The 12,314-nt window shown below is 46.2% G+C and overlaps 2 protein-coding genes across 6 annotated transcripts in view; one reads left to right on the forward strand and one right to left on the reverse strand.

Moving 5' to 3' along the window:
- ARIH2 (ariadne RBR E3 ubiquitin protein ligase 2) overlaps positions 1–606 on the reverse strand; it is a 32,873-nt gene extending 32,267 nt beyond the window's left edge. For 2 of the 5 annotated variants that reach the window (XR_012589372.1, XM_074603088.1), the window contains exon 1: positions 82–606. Coding sequence is in view for 1 of the 5 variants with exons in the window: in XM_074603088.1 (XP_074459189.1) it covers positions 82–606 (525 nt within the window). In the remaining 4 variants the exon portion in view is untranslated. The remainder of the gene's footprint in view (positions 1–81) is intronic. The other 3 variants (XM_074603091.1, XM_074603089.1, XM_074603094.1) reach the window with 3 other exon arrangements.
- Positions 577–12,267, forward strand: SLC25A20 (solute carrier family 25 member 20). The gene is made up of 9 exons (XM_074603095.1): positions 577–709; positions 1,394–1,486; positions 3,433–3,560; positions 5,784–5,874; positions 6,837–6,954; positions 8,200–8,272; positions 8,874–8,983; positions 10,446–10,570; positions 11,082–12,267. The coding sequence occupies exons 1-9, from the start codon at positions 605–607 to the stop codon at positions 11,142–11,144; spliced, it is 906 nt and encodes a 301-aa protein (XP_074459196.1). The 5' UTR covers positions 577–604; the 3' UTR covers positions 11,145–12,267.
- Positions 12,268–12,314: the final 47 nt, after the last annotated feature.

The following is a 12,314-nucleotide window of genomic DNA, read 5'->3' on the forward strand; positions in this document are numbered from 1 at the left end:
CACCGCCGCACAAGCCGCCCCTACCGGGAGCCCCACCACCACCACCCTGCAGCGCAGCGCAGCCCGGCCTCCCACACTTACCGGGCGCGGCGGAGCGCGGCCGGGCGGGGGAGGCAGGGAGCGGCGCTCCGGGCTCCTCCTGCCGGGCCGCCACTGCCTGCACGCCGGAAGCACCGGCCTCCGCCTAGCGTCACTTCCGCCGGGCGGGGCCGAGGCCGCCGCCGGGCCGGGCCGGTCCACTGCGCTGGGCCGCGGGGGGGGAACAACCGAACCACCGGGAGGGGGCGGCGGCGCGGGAGCGCCCCGAGGTGGCGGCTCGGCGCCCTGAGGAGGCGCCGGCGGCCCAGGCTCGGCCGGTGCCAGCGCTGGATGGCAGCGCCCGCCGCCAGCGAGCCCGGCTCTGCGGCGGGGACAAGGCCCGTCGCCGCCCCCACAGCGCCGCGGGCAGGGGCCGCCGCTCTCCCGGCCTGCCCCGCGCCGGCCGCCCCCGGTATCCCGGCGTGCCGCGCGGGCCGGCACTGGGGTAAAGGTCGCGGGGCGGAGGGGGCGGCACTGGCTTGGCGGGGACGCAGCGTCCCGGTCCCGTTCTCCACCCGCCGTCGCCATGGCGGAGCAGCCGCAGCCTATCAGCCCCGTGAAGAACTTCTTCGCCGGCGGCTTCGGGGGTGTCTGCCTGGTGTTCGTGGGGCACCCGCTGGACACCATCAAGGTGAGGCGGGGGGGGGTACCCGGTACCGGGCGGCCCAGGGCGGCCGTAGGGGGGGACTACGCTTCCCGGCGGGCACCGCGCGAGGAACGGTGCGGTCTCCTGGCTGGGCGGACTACACTTCCCGGCGTGCACCGCGGGGGGAGGCGAGGCCTAGCGGCCCGGCGTGCCGAGCGGGGCAGGCTGGCCGTGCGGCGGGGCGCCCCCTGGCGGCCCGGCGGGCCCCGTCAGCGGCAGGTTTATAGTAAAACTAAGGGGAAAAGCGTCGATGTTCCCGGCGCTGGGAGGAATGGAGGGGCCCGAGCCCTCCTGTGAGCCCCTCCTGGGCCGCAGGGAGGCCGGGAGTGACCCGGTGTGGGGGAGCAACGGGGGTCCCGGAGGAGATTGCGCCCGCACACCCGGTGTGTAAGGCTGCAGTGACACGGCGTTAGTTCTCAGGTGTTCAGGTGGGGGTATTACCCTGATGTCATCCCAGCAGTTAATTAGTTACATACATTAACTATTAAATATGTTAAAATTGAATCTCTTGTCTTCTGCAAAGGGCTAAAGTGATGTGAATTTCCCTACCCAGATTGTAAAGTCCAGACACAAAACTTCCTCCATAATAGCCACATAGAGGTGTTCTCCGAATCAAAGCTTAGATAGTACTATTTAATAAAATAATGTTTTCCTATCCCTTCTTACTAGGTCAGACTGCAAACCCAGCCCAAGCCGCAGCCTGGTCAGCCTCCGCTCTATTCTGGGACCTTTGACTGCTTCAGAAAGACTCTCGTTGGGGAGGTACGGCATTAGCGCGTCATCCGCGGTGCCTGCCAAAAATATCACTCGTTCCTGTGCGTCGCAGGAATGGAATCGTGTGGGAATGCTGTCCCTCAGAGACTGCACGATTCTTGGGTGGTCAGTTGAATTGTTTCTAGCTAAAATTTTTAAGCAGATTACGAAAGTTGGGGAATGCTTAGAACCCACGTGCTCCAGGTGCATGTCTCCTTGTTTTGTTAAGAAATGCTTTTGTTTCAAAATATGGTATTAATATCTGAAGTTATAGACTGGAGTGAATGTTGGCAGTTGTTTGCTGGCTTTGTTGTTGTAGTCGGTGGTATTTGGAGTTGTCTCTGGAAACCCTAAAATAGGCAAGTACAAGCAGTACTTGCTTTCTTCTATAATGTATATGCCATCTATGAGAAGGCAGAGGAGCATTAGCTTGAGTTAATAGATTTTTTTTTTCCTTCTTTTTCTTTCTTGAGAACAGAGGGTCAAGTATAGTAGTTTTGTTCAATCTTCTTCGGAGGTGGACAATGGTTTTCACTCCTGAATCAGCCGTATCGTGTGATTGAACTATAGTCTATTTTGGTTTTGGAAAGGCACGCAGCCTTGGTTTAAAGACTTTAAGTGACATAGAATCCAGTTTTCTGCTTTGCAAGTTCTCCCAGCAGCTATTCACCATTTGGAAACAATGGCTGTAAAGCCTAACTGTTTGTTTACTAGTCTGAAGTCTAATTTCTAACCGCTGGATCTTGTTAGGTAACTCCCTGTTAAATGAAAGATCTGTCTCATATCTGAAATCTACTTTCATGACGGTATTAACAGGCTGTTATACAACCAAAGCAAATCTTGCTTCCCTGGTCTCTCCCACAAAGCACTGAAATGCTTTGCTAGCTCTGAATCCCTCACGGTTTTTAACACCCCTGCTGAAGCACGGACGTCAGAGCCGAACCATAATAATAGCCTTGTGATGTGAACTTCAAAAGTAATGCTGCCTCTCTACTCCTACTCAATACTCATCCGTTTCTATAAGGCAAACTATTAAACCTCTCTGCCAAGGCCTTTTGTTTCCCACTGCTCATGGGAAGATTGAGCAGGAGTGTCTGATCTTTGCCAGCCAGATACCATTTCAGGACAGAGTCAGTTGTGCCTGTAAGCGTAGAGACACATCCTGGGATATGCTGATTTATTTGGGGGAGGAAGGGAGGGGCGGATGGACCAGCAATTATTTAGTTTGCGCATCTAGCCTTGATCTAGAAATATAACTCTCCTTTTTTTGAGAAAAAGTTCAGTTCAAAGGCGAGATAAATGAAATAAATGCTACTGCTGGGGTCTGCATTAGACTTTTTCCATCTGCGCAGTCTGATGAAGGGAAACATCAGGAATGTAAAGTTGTGTGGTAAAAAAGTTTTGACTTGGGGAAGGAAAGAAAAAAAAAATTCTCTTGAACTCGTTATAAATTGTGTTCATGTGGGGAGTGAAGTGGTTCAGGTCAGCCTCCCTGGCTCTGCCTTTATCTGAAGAGTGAATCCAATCCAGCAGTCTCAGGCTCAGCGTCAGGATTTTACGCTACTGCATTTGATGACTTATTAGCGAAGCACATGTGTGTTTTTGTATATATCTGAGAGAGAAGGCTTTTCACACAGTCTATTAGGGCTATTACTCAGGTGGCTTTTAACTTTACTTCCTCATACTTGAGATGGAAATACAGGATGAACAGTATTGGAACAGAGGGGTGTAAGTGGTGCCTGGTTTTCCAGGAAGGATAGTTTTCCTCTGCAACAGACCCTGAGCCTCAGCTAAACATGTGTAATTGCAAATGAACAACAGACCCCATTATTCCTCTGATTAATTTGACTGTCAACTGATACTGTCCTGTATTGTAGCCTTTTGCTCCTCAGTAGTTGAAATGTGTGCGAAGTCTATGCAACACGAAGTAATTCTTGTGGTAACGTTTCTTGCAGGGAGTCCGAGGCTTATATAGAGGAATGGCAGCTCCCATTATCGGAGTGACACCCATGTTTGCTGTGTGCTTCTTTGGATTTGGCTTGGGAAAAAGACTCCAACAAAGAACACCTGACGACATTTTGACGTGAGTTTCTGAGTTAATCAGACAGTTGGGAAAGGCACCCTAAGGCTCCTGCAGCCTGCTGTATTGCCACATATTGAGTTGTGGTGTAAATGTGTCTCTTCTCCTAGGTTATAAATATAGTTCTAAAAAATAAAACACCCATGTTTTTTAATGCTGCTGGAAGCGTGGGACTGATAGCACAGGCTAAAAACAGACAGCATGTGGGCAGGTGCTATGCAATTCCCTTTCTACGCAAGAAAGAGCCATTAAGGAACAATTCCGTTTTAGATGAGTACAGTGTGAGTTATATAGCGATTGCCTGCCAACAGTCTCGCTATTAACAGAAACTCTGGGGGAAATAAATTTATGGTCAAGCAGTCTTGACAACATTCGCAGTCCTGATTCTCTTTTCCTTGTTAGTTGTGACTCTGCTGCGTCCTTATGTTAGAATATGATAATAGCCATAGAAATGTTTTATTATTAATTTCTGAAAAGCGGTGTTTATGAGCAGCCCTCCTCTCAGGCGTGTCTGACCTTCTGGAAAAGAGATGGGAAGCTAAGAAAACTTTGTGTGGCTTTCTCCAAGCTAACTTCAGGATGAGGAAAGCCCCCTGCCCATAGAGTACTCCCTTAACTTCTTTGCTGAATTGCGATTTATAGCTCTACAGCAACAGAAATGTAGCTTAGCAACATTTTATTCTATTATTTGTGCAATAGGTAGGAGCTCGGTCAGAAAGCAGGAGTCCATTGTGTTGGGCCAGGCGTGGTGTTGTGGGGAGGTGCGGCTTCTGTTGGAGCCTTGCCCGCAGAGGAGTCTCCCGGATGGTGCGAGTGCTCCTGGCTGTACAGCACTAGCCGCATGGAGCCAGGCGACACGGAGCAAGCTCCCTTGGCTCGGCTTTCTCAGAGGGAGGCAGTGCTGAGGTGCTGGGGCACTGGTAGCTTACCCTCCGGTTTAGCACAGTAGTGTCCTTGTGCAGACAAGGCTGAAGGGTAAGACCAGGGGAACAATATGGAGTGGAGAATACCAGGACACAAATGGGCTGTGGGCTTATTTCCAGCAGCCTTATCACCCCTGTGCCTTGTGTTTTATACACATCATACCAAAGGGAGGTTTTAAGGAGCAAGCTGGAGAAGGGCAGCATAGTCTTTGGAGTCTTTATGCAGAACTCCTCCCAAGCAGAGCTGTGGGAGAGAAAGAACAAAGGTCAACAGATAGATGGTGGAACTGTCGTTGTGCCCAACTCTGCAGTAGTGTGGGTGCAGACTTGATACAGTAGGATATAGTGTGCTTGGGACGTGAGGCCCAAAAATAAAGGTCAGACTCCTAGCATCATGGTTATGGGTCTAGAGGCAGGCAGTGGTTCCCCATGCTGATTTTGAAGGGAAGTTTTGGAAGGAAGGAGATGGAGAGAAAACTGAGGAGCCTGTTCTGTCTTTTCTGGGTCTAGAAAACTCAAAGCTTAGTTTTAGCAGGAGGTGCAAGTGGAGTGGTGGGGAAGGTCTCAATGGTCTCCAAGATTTAGTGGTAATTTAAGAGTAAAGAAAGGTGTAAGAATTGGGAAACCTGAATAGAATGCTGTCTCTTGGGCAAGCGGAGAGAAGCAGGAGGTGTGTAACTTAGTTAAATTGAGATGTTAGGTCATCTTACTAGGGAACGTAGCGGGACATTGGATGTAAAGATAAGTTTGTGACTGAGAAACTCAGCTTCTTTGAGGGATTTCTGTCATGGGACTTTGCCACATGAAAACAGATGCAGAGTGCGTGGGATTATGTCAGGTTGGTCGGACAGACTCAGCAATGGCAGAGGCCGAAGGAGTGAGGGGCTGAGAGGTTACAGAAAGGAGACTCCTGGCTGCACAAGCAGGAATATGTGTGAAAACTGCGGTCACTGAGGAGAGTGTAGGAGAATGGAGGAGGAAGAGATTGTTGGGAATAAAAATGAATGGGGAATGCTGTAGCAAAAAATGCAAGTACAAGGAATATTAGCAAATACAATGGATGTGAAGAGCCGAGTTGTGGTTGCTGTGGGAACCAGCGCTTTGAACCCTGGAGATCTTAAATGTTTAGCTCTTATTATGCATTGATGAGGCACTTCTGCACTGATCAAAAGCAGTGGATGCGTTTCTAGTTCCACTGCCAACCTTGTGTGGAACGGCATCATCTGGTGATACAGGGGTCTTTCTGCCCTTCGTTTCCCGTGTACTGCGTTGTGTTAGGGTCTCTTCTGTTTCCTCGGGGCAGATATCCTCAGCTGTTTGCTGCTGGCATGTTGTCGGGAGTGTTCACAACAGTAATCATGGCTCCAGGCGAGAGAATCAAGTGCCTTTTACAGGTAAGGCATTGGATGGTGGTGATGGGAATTTCATTTTAGGGGTCTTGTCTTTCCATACCAGGAACTACTTTGGTTAGTGTATTTACTCTGTTGTGTTTTTTGACAGGACTGAGACAACTGTCACGAAGAAGCATTATACAAACTCAGCATGACAGTATAAGTACATGCAGCATTCATTGCTCTATTCATTTTACAGAGCACAAGCCGTATACTATGTGGCATTATATGAGGCATCAGTGGGTGCCTCAGTCTGCTTCATTCTGAAAAACTGGACTTTTCCATACTTGGAAACTTTTTCTAAAAAAAGAAAAGCAAAAATACTAGAGCATAAGACTTTTTTCTAGTGTAAAAATTTTCTGTTACCTTGACAGTTTCCCAATAAGGAATGCATTTCAGAATACATGAAATGGTTTTCTAATGTTTGGGTGACTGTTAGCTCTACACCTTCTCCAGGGTTTTTAAAATCTTGTTGGAAAATGTAAACCTGAACAAATGAAAATACTGTCTTTAGCAGGGATGGGGAGGTTTGCTTATTTCAAACTGTGCTGAACTCCATTGGGATGGCGACGGGTGGTCACATGTTAGTTCTGACAGCCGTGATATTATCATGGAAGCTTTTATACACATACAAATTGTTTGAATTTCACTAAACTATTTGAAGGCTACTTTTTGTCAGTGCAAGTGTAGAATTACCTGACTGACTTCAGTCATTTCAAACTTACGCTGGGGCAAAATAAGAGAGAATCTAGCCACTGCATGGAACAGTGAACATATCCTCGTTTGAACAGGAGAGAGCTGTTTGAGGAAATGACGCAGAGGTTTCGTATGCAGGAGTCCCTGTGGAATGAGTATGTGCTCTTTCCTCTCTGGAAAACATGCACGTGGCTTTCTAACTATTAGGTGAATGATTGTTCACAAGCCAAAACCTTCACTAGTCAGAAACTACCGCTTTAATCCTTCAGATCCAGGCAGCTACAGGTGAAACTAAATACAGTGGCTCTTTGGACTGTGCAAAACAGCTGTACCGCGAGGCTGGGATTCGTGGCGTGTACAAGGGGACAGTGCTCACCCTCATGAGAGGTAACTGATGGAGACGTTCTGATGCTTCTTCTGCACGGGGAACTTTAAGATAAGGAGCCTGACAGTATCATAGATCTCAGTGTCCCTTTAGCCAATTGGAGATGCTGTGTCACCCCTTTTTTTTTTTTTTTTTTTTTTTTTTGTTCTCCAGTCTGCAGAGCTCCTCCAGTGCCTCAAAGGGACTGAGAAATAAACATGAGATTCTCAGTGAGTGAGGAAGCGATTAGATGACAAGGATCAGAGGGATATAGGAAGTAATTAAGATCTGAGAAGCCAAGAGGAATGAGAGACTTCAGGAGAGGAGCAGAGAGAACAAAGAGAAAAGAAACATACAGAAGTGGGCTTTTTTTTTCTTTTCTTTTCTTTTTTTTTTTTCTTTCTTTTTTTCCTTTTCTTCCTTGGGAGAAGGATTGTGACTGCCTGTGACTGTTGCTGTATAACGCTGACTGGTTTAGAAGATGTGATTGCAGCAGTTATGCTTTCTACCCGCTTGAGTGTGGGTTATTTTGGACTGGGATGTCATGACCCCTCTCACAACAACAACAACAACAAAGTAATTGTGCCAGACACTGGATCCTTTACATGTTTTGGTGCTTTCTCCTTTGAAAAGCGTTAGATTGTTCCCTGGACTGGGGCAATGTTTTCCAAGGATAAGTTGAAATTTCTGTGTTTTGGTACCTCCGTTTAGGAATTTGTTCTGTCCTCTGCTTCTCACAGAAGTGTAGAACTGGCGATGTAACTGTGGCAGTGTCCCTGGCCAGAGGCTGGTTCCCCAGTTTAGGCATGAGCTAAGAATGGGCTGTGGGAGCATCTTCAAAAAACCCAAAATGAAACCCATCAACTACAAAAAAACCCAAAACAAAAAAATAGAATCATTAGAACAAATAGTGTGCAAAACTCTTGAAGTTCCTGAACTGTTCTGATCTGCTATGTGGCAATTAAGAAAGCTTAGAGCTATCTCATTAGTGTAAAGGCCAGCAGGCACGTTACATTCTGATTTGAAAGTCTGCTGATAGAAGCGCTCAAAAACAGGTATTTTCCCAGTTCTTGCCTTTAGCACCTGCTATCCCTGGGAAAGTTCAGGCTCCTCTGTCTAGAGCAATAGAAGATTTTATTTTGTTTGTAGAGGAGGCTCAGAAAAGGAATCTGGATGTACTTAGTGGTGTTGCTGAGCTGGCATGGGGCTGCTGTGCCTTTAGGCTTCATTTTGTTTCCCACTACTCACAGTCTTTGTTTACCCACTAGACGTCCCAGCCAGCGGAATGTACTTCATGACGTACGAATGGCTGAAGAACATTCTGACCCCGGAGGGAAAGAGGTTAGTGAAATCTCACAGTCATCATTTTGTGAACTTCCCAGACACTGTTGATTAATCTCCCCAGTTACGAAGAGATTTACAGCAATATCATCAAAACAATTTTTTTTTAAAAAAAAAAAGGTTCCTCATCTTGTGAGTTGAGCTGTTTTGGTCTGAGATTAACCGACAATTTAAATAGTATTTAAATTTCTCTCAGATTCGAGCCTTGGGTCTTATTAGCCAAGCAGTATTTAAAGTAGGTCTCTTCCCTTTCACCCCTGTGTGCGCACAAAGAGCAGGGTGTTTTTGTTGTTGGGGTTTTTTGTTGGTTTGATTTGTTTTCTTTTCCCCCCAGAACGTTTGTGTGTATGCTGCTGAATGAATCGATTTGAACCTTTAGGGTGGAGTTAGTACGTTTTGCCCACAGGGCTCTGGTTCTTGGAAATCTTGCTGAGATGCTGCGCTCTGTCCCTGCAGCATTGTGCTGGCTGGCTGTCAGACAGGCTGCCTCTTTGATTGTCACCTTAGTCAAAACAGATGAGCTTTTAACATTTTTGTTTGTTTCTCTTTTTTTTTTTTGTTTTGTTTTTTTCTTTTTCCTCCCACCCCGATCCTGCCACAGTGTGAGTGACCTCAGTGCTCCTCGGATCCTCTTTGCTGGGGGCCTGGCTGGGATCTTCAACTGGGCAGTGGCCATTCCACCAGACGTGCTGAAATCCCGTTTCCAGACTGGTGAGTTGCGTCCCAGCGTGAGTTGCGTCACGGCCACACTCGGTGCAGTGCTCCTGGGAAAGGGCTGGGCAGTGAGGGAAGATGCCATCTGAGCACGGCATCCGGGATCTTGAGCACTGCTTGAGACAATTATATGAAAAACCCAAGTGTGTTCGTAGCTTTTTAGTTGGCTTCCTCGCAAATTTTTGGCAAATCAGGCTACGTGTCCCTATTTCTGCCTCCCTGCTAATGTAATGATCCTGATTCGAGGTACCTCTTTTGAAACCTAAGCATAGAAGTCATAATAATAGAATGGCTTGTTGTGGCAGTTTTATTACAAATGTAATTATTTGAGAGGTTTTGTTATTTCACTTCAGACACAGTTGTATAAATTGTAGCCTGTGCTGTCTGAAATTTACTGTAACTGGGCATGTCTTGCCCAGAGTGTTTCTTTTAGACTAGCAGATCTGGTCTTAAGTATCTGTGACCTAGTTGTAGTGAGGATCGCCCCAGGCCTTGAGCTTCAGCGAGGTTTGACTGATTTTTTTTATTTTTTTTTTTTTAATTTTTTTTTTCCTTGGTTTTTCTCTGGGAGTCCTAGTCAATGAGTATTTTTGTTACAGCTCCTCGTATTCTCTGTCTGTGGAATCGGCTCTCCACGGAACGGACAGTAACCATTTTTCTTGATAATCTAGTGCAGGAAACTTCTTTTCTTTTTCTCTGAATAATGGATGCTGTGGTTGTTTGATGTCATACCAAGGGCTGAGTGTGAAATACTTTAAAACTTTGCATCTTTGTTCCACTGAGCCAATCCCCAATGCCGCTACGTAGATGATGTGGGTTAATGTCGGTGTGTGGAGCACTTGTTCAGAGGGCTGGCAGAGGCAGTACTTTCCAGAGAAGTGTCAGGAGAAGGAAGAACTTGTTCTTTGAATAAAATAACTTTTTAGAAACACTTCAGCAAATCTGTGTAACATCAGCATTAAAACAGCCTGTGCTTTTCACTTGAAGTTTGTTGCCATTCTTGGCTGCGTGATAGGATCATTTTCTGTTTCTTATAAACAAACTTCATCCATTTTTATAGCTGACCTCCCTATCTCCTAATTGCAGCTCTTGGGAGAGCTGTGATCGGTGGCGCAAGTAGCAGCTTAGACATCCAACCCGACGAAAGTTATTCTCCTTTCTTCCCTGCCCCCCAATGACTTGATTAGGTAAATACTTTGTGCTGGTGGTGAGCACCTTCTTTCTGTTTACCGAGTCTTTAGTAAGGTGTCTTTTTTGTTTGCTTGCTTTTGACTGAAATAGAGAACTTTCCTAAGCAGATGTTTTCAGAACATAGCTCCAGCAGTGCTTGGATTCTGGTGCCACTTAGATGGTATAGCAGTGTGAACCTGCTGAGAATCCTGGGCTGTTACATACACCGCATTCTTCAGCGTTTGCGACTGCCACACATCTTAGCTAATGCATTTTGTATCCCTTTCAGCTCCTCCAGGAAAATACCCGAATGGCTTTAGAGATGTGCTGAGAGAACTCATCAGAGAGGAAGGAGTTGCATCTCTGTATAAGGGCTTCACCGCTGTAATGATCAGGGCATTTCCCGCTAATGCGGTAAGTAAATTGCGATTCTAGATGCGTTTTGGGGACCTGGGACTCACAGTGATTATTTGCAGTCTGTAGAGGAGACGACTGGCTGCTTACTGGTGTACCATTTCAGTGAGATTCTTGTCACTGCAGGTACTTCTGGCTGTTGGTGTCCAGATTCTAAAAATGTACCTTAATCTAGGGGGAACACCAAGTAAACCTTGCTTGGGAGTTTTTCATTAAAGCCCTTTGACTGATTCTGGTAGTATTTCTTGTCTGATTGTACATCCACCAGTAGAAGACAGGGAAGTTTGGACTGGCTTCCCCTTCAATAAATAACGAACCTAACAGAGTAGAAGTTCTGCCTTTGTGTGGAGGGATATAGTAGAATTCTTGTCTCTGGTCCAAGACCTTTTTTTGTTCTCTTCCTCCTTCCACATCAGCCATGTCCGGTGTTTATAGTGCTGCATTTCAAAAATCCTTGTTTTGAATAGGTTTTTAGAATCCTCATTTGTTCTGTACATTCTCTCTTTTCCAGGCATGTTTTCTTGGCTTTGAAGTTGCTATGAAATTTCTTAACTGGATTGCACCAGGCCTATGAAGACTAGGAAGTCTCTGGAAATTAGAGAAGAGAAAGAATAGAGTGCAAGTCTGCCTCAAGGGAATAAATGAATGATCACTTGAAGTTTCAGGAATGATTGCTTGCCTAATACCTTTTTGCCTTCCTCCCATTCTTTAGGTGGTGCTATGTGCCATTCAGAAATGTAAGCTGTAGCTCTGAAACAGAGGTGATGAGGAGTTAGAGGTGATGTACACCCGTCTTCTGAGCCAATGTACCACAGCAGTAATGCTGCTGACGGACAGCTGTCACTACTACACACGCTACCTTAAGTACTTCCTCATGGAAGAAGGAGACACTTCTTAAAATGTAATTCTTTAGTTACTGAAGAAACATGTAGCTATTAATGCTGAAAGCCTTCCTTAAAATAATTGTTTGGCAGTGTGTACATAACTCTCAGGGCATGAGTTAGCAGCTGCACATACTAGTATCTACAAGCAATGTCAGATAGTGTCCTCATCTCTTGTAGTTTTTTAGTTGTGGCTATTTCTGTGTTGACAGTGGTTTTAATCTTACATGCGTGTAATGCAGCAAACGCAGAGCTAAGCAGGGGAGGCCAGAGCTACGTTGTGGTGGGTTGAGGAGCATTACGGATGGTGTATCGGATCTTGTGCACTGATCTTTTCTGTGGAACTAGGAGGAAAAATGAATTATCCTTAACATTTGTACTAAGCTTTACTGAAGCAGCCAGTGGGGAAATGTGTTTTGATCCTGAACTTTTCTCTGAAATCCCTTTCTGTCCCACTGATGATATACTGAATGTGATTCCAAAAGTACAGCATGGTTCATAGCAACCCACGATGTATTTGATTCATCAAATGCTGTGTCCTGGGATTCAGTCCCTGACCTGGCAAAATCTAACAGCACTTCCAAGAGCTCCATTTCTCTGACACGAGGGGGATACATGAAGGGGACACTGGCTCTGCAGTCTTGTCTAACTTTATTCTTACTTCTGTTCCTTGTTTTTCTCTTAATATCACTAAACATAATCATATTTTCATTTGAGAAATGACTAATGTTAAGAAGCAAAAAGCAACTCTTAATTTTTTTTTGTTTGATGCAGTGTTATTGGAACTCAATAAAGCTAGCTGCTGCTTGGCTAGAATGTGTGCTTCAGTTCATTTACTTTTTGCACGGTCATGCATGGTTAGT

The sequence above is a fragment of the Larus michahellis genome, chromosome 10, assembly GCF_964199755.1.
Source record: "Larus michahellis chromosome 10, bLarMic1.1, whole genome shotgun sequence".
Lineage (NCBI taxonomy): Eukaryota > Metazoa > Chordata > Aves > Charadriiformes > Laridae > Larus > Larus michahellis.

Bases quoted from the DNA above. Each gene is read 5' to 3' on its own strand.
- SLC25A20 (XM_074603095.1), top strand. From the start codon at position 605: ATGGCGGAGCAGCCGCAGCCTATCAGCCCCGTGAAGAACTTCTTCGCC. The intron at 1,487-3,432 runs GTACGGCATTAG...CGTTTCTTGCAG, and splicing joins GAAAGACTCTCGTTGGGGAG to GGAGTCCGAGGCTTATATAG. The intron at 5,875-6,836 runs GTAAGGCATTGG...TTAATCCTTCAG, and splicing joins GAATCAAGTGCCTTTTACAG to ATCCAGGCAGCTACAGGTGA.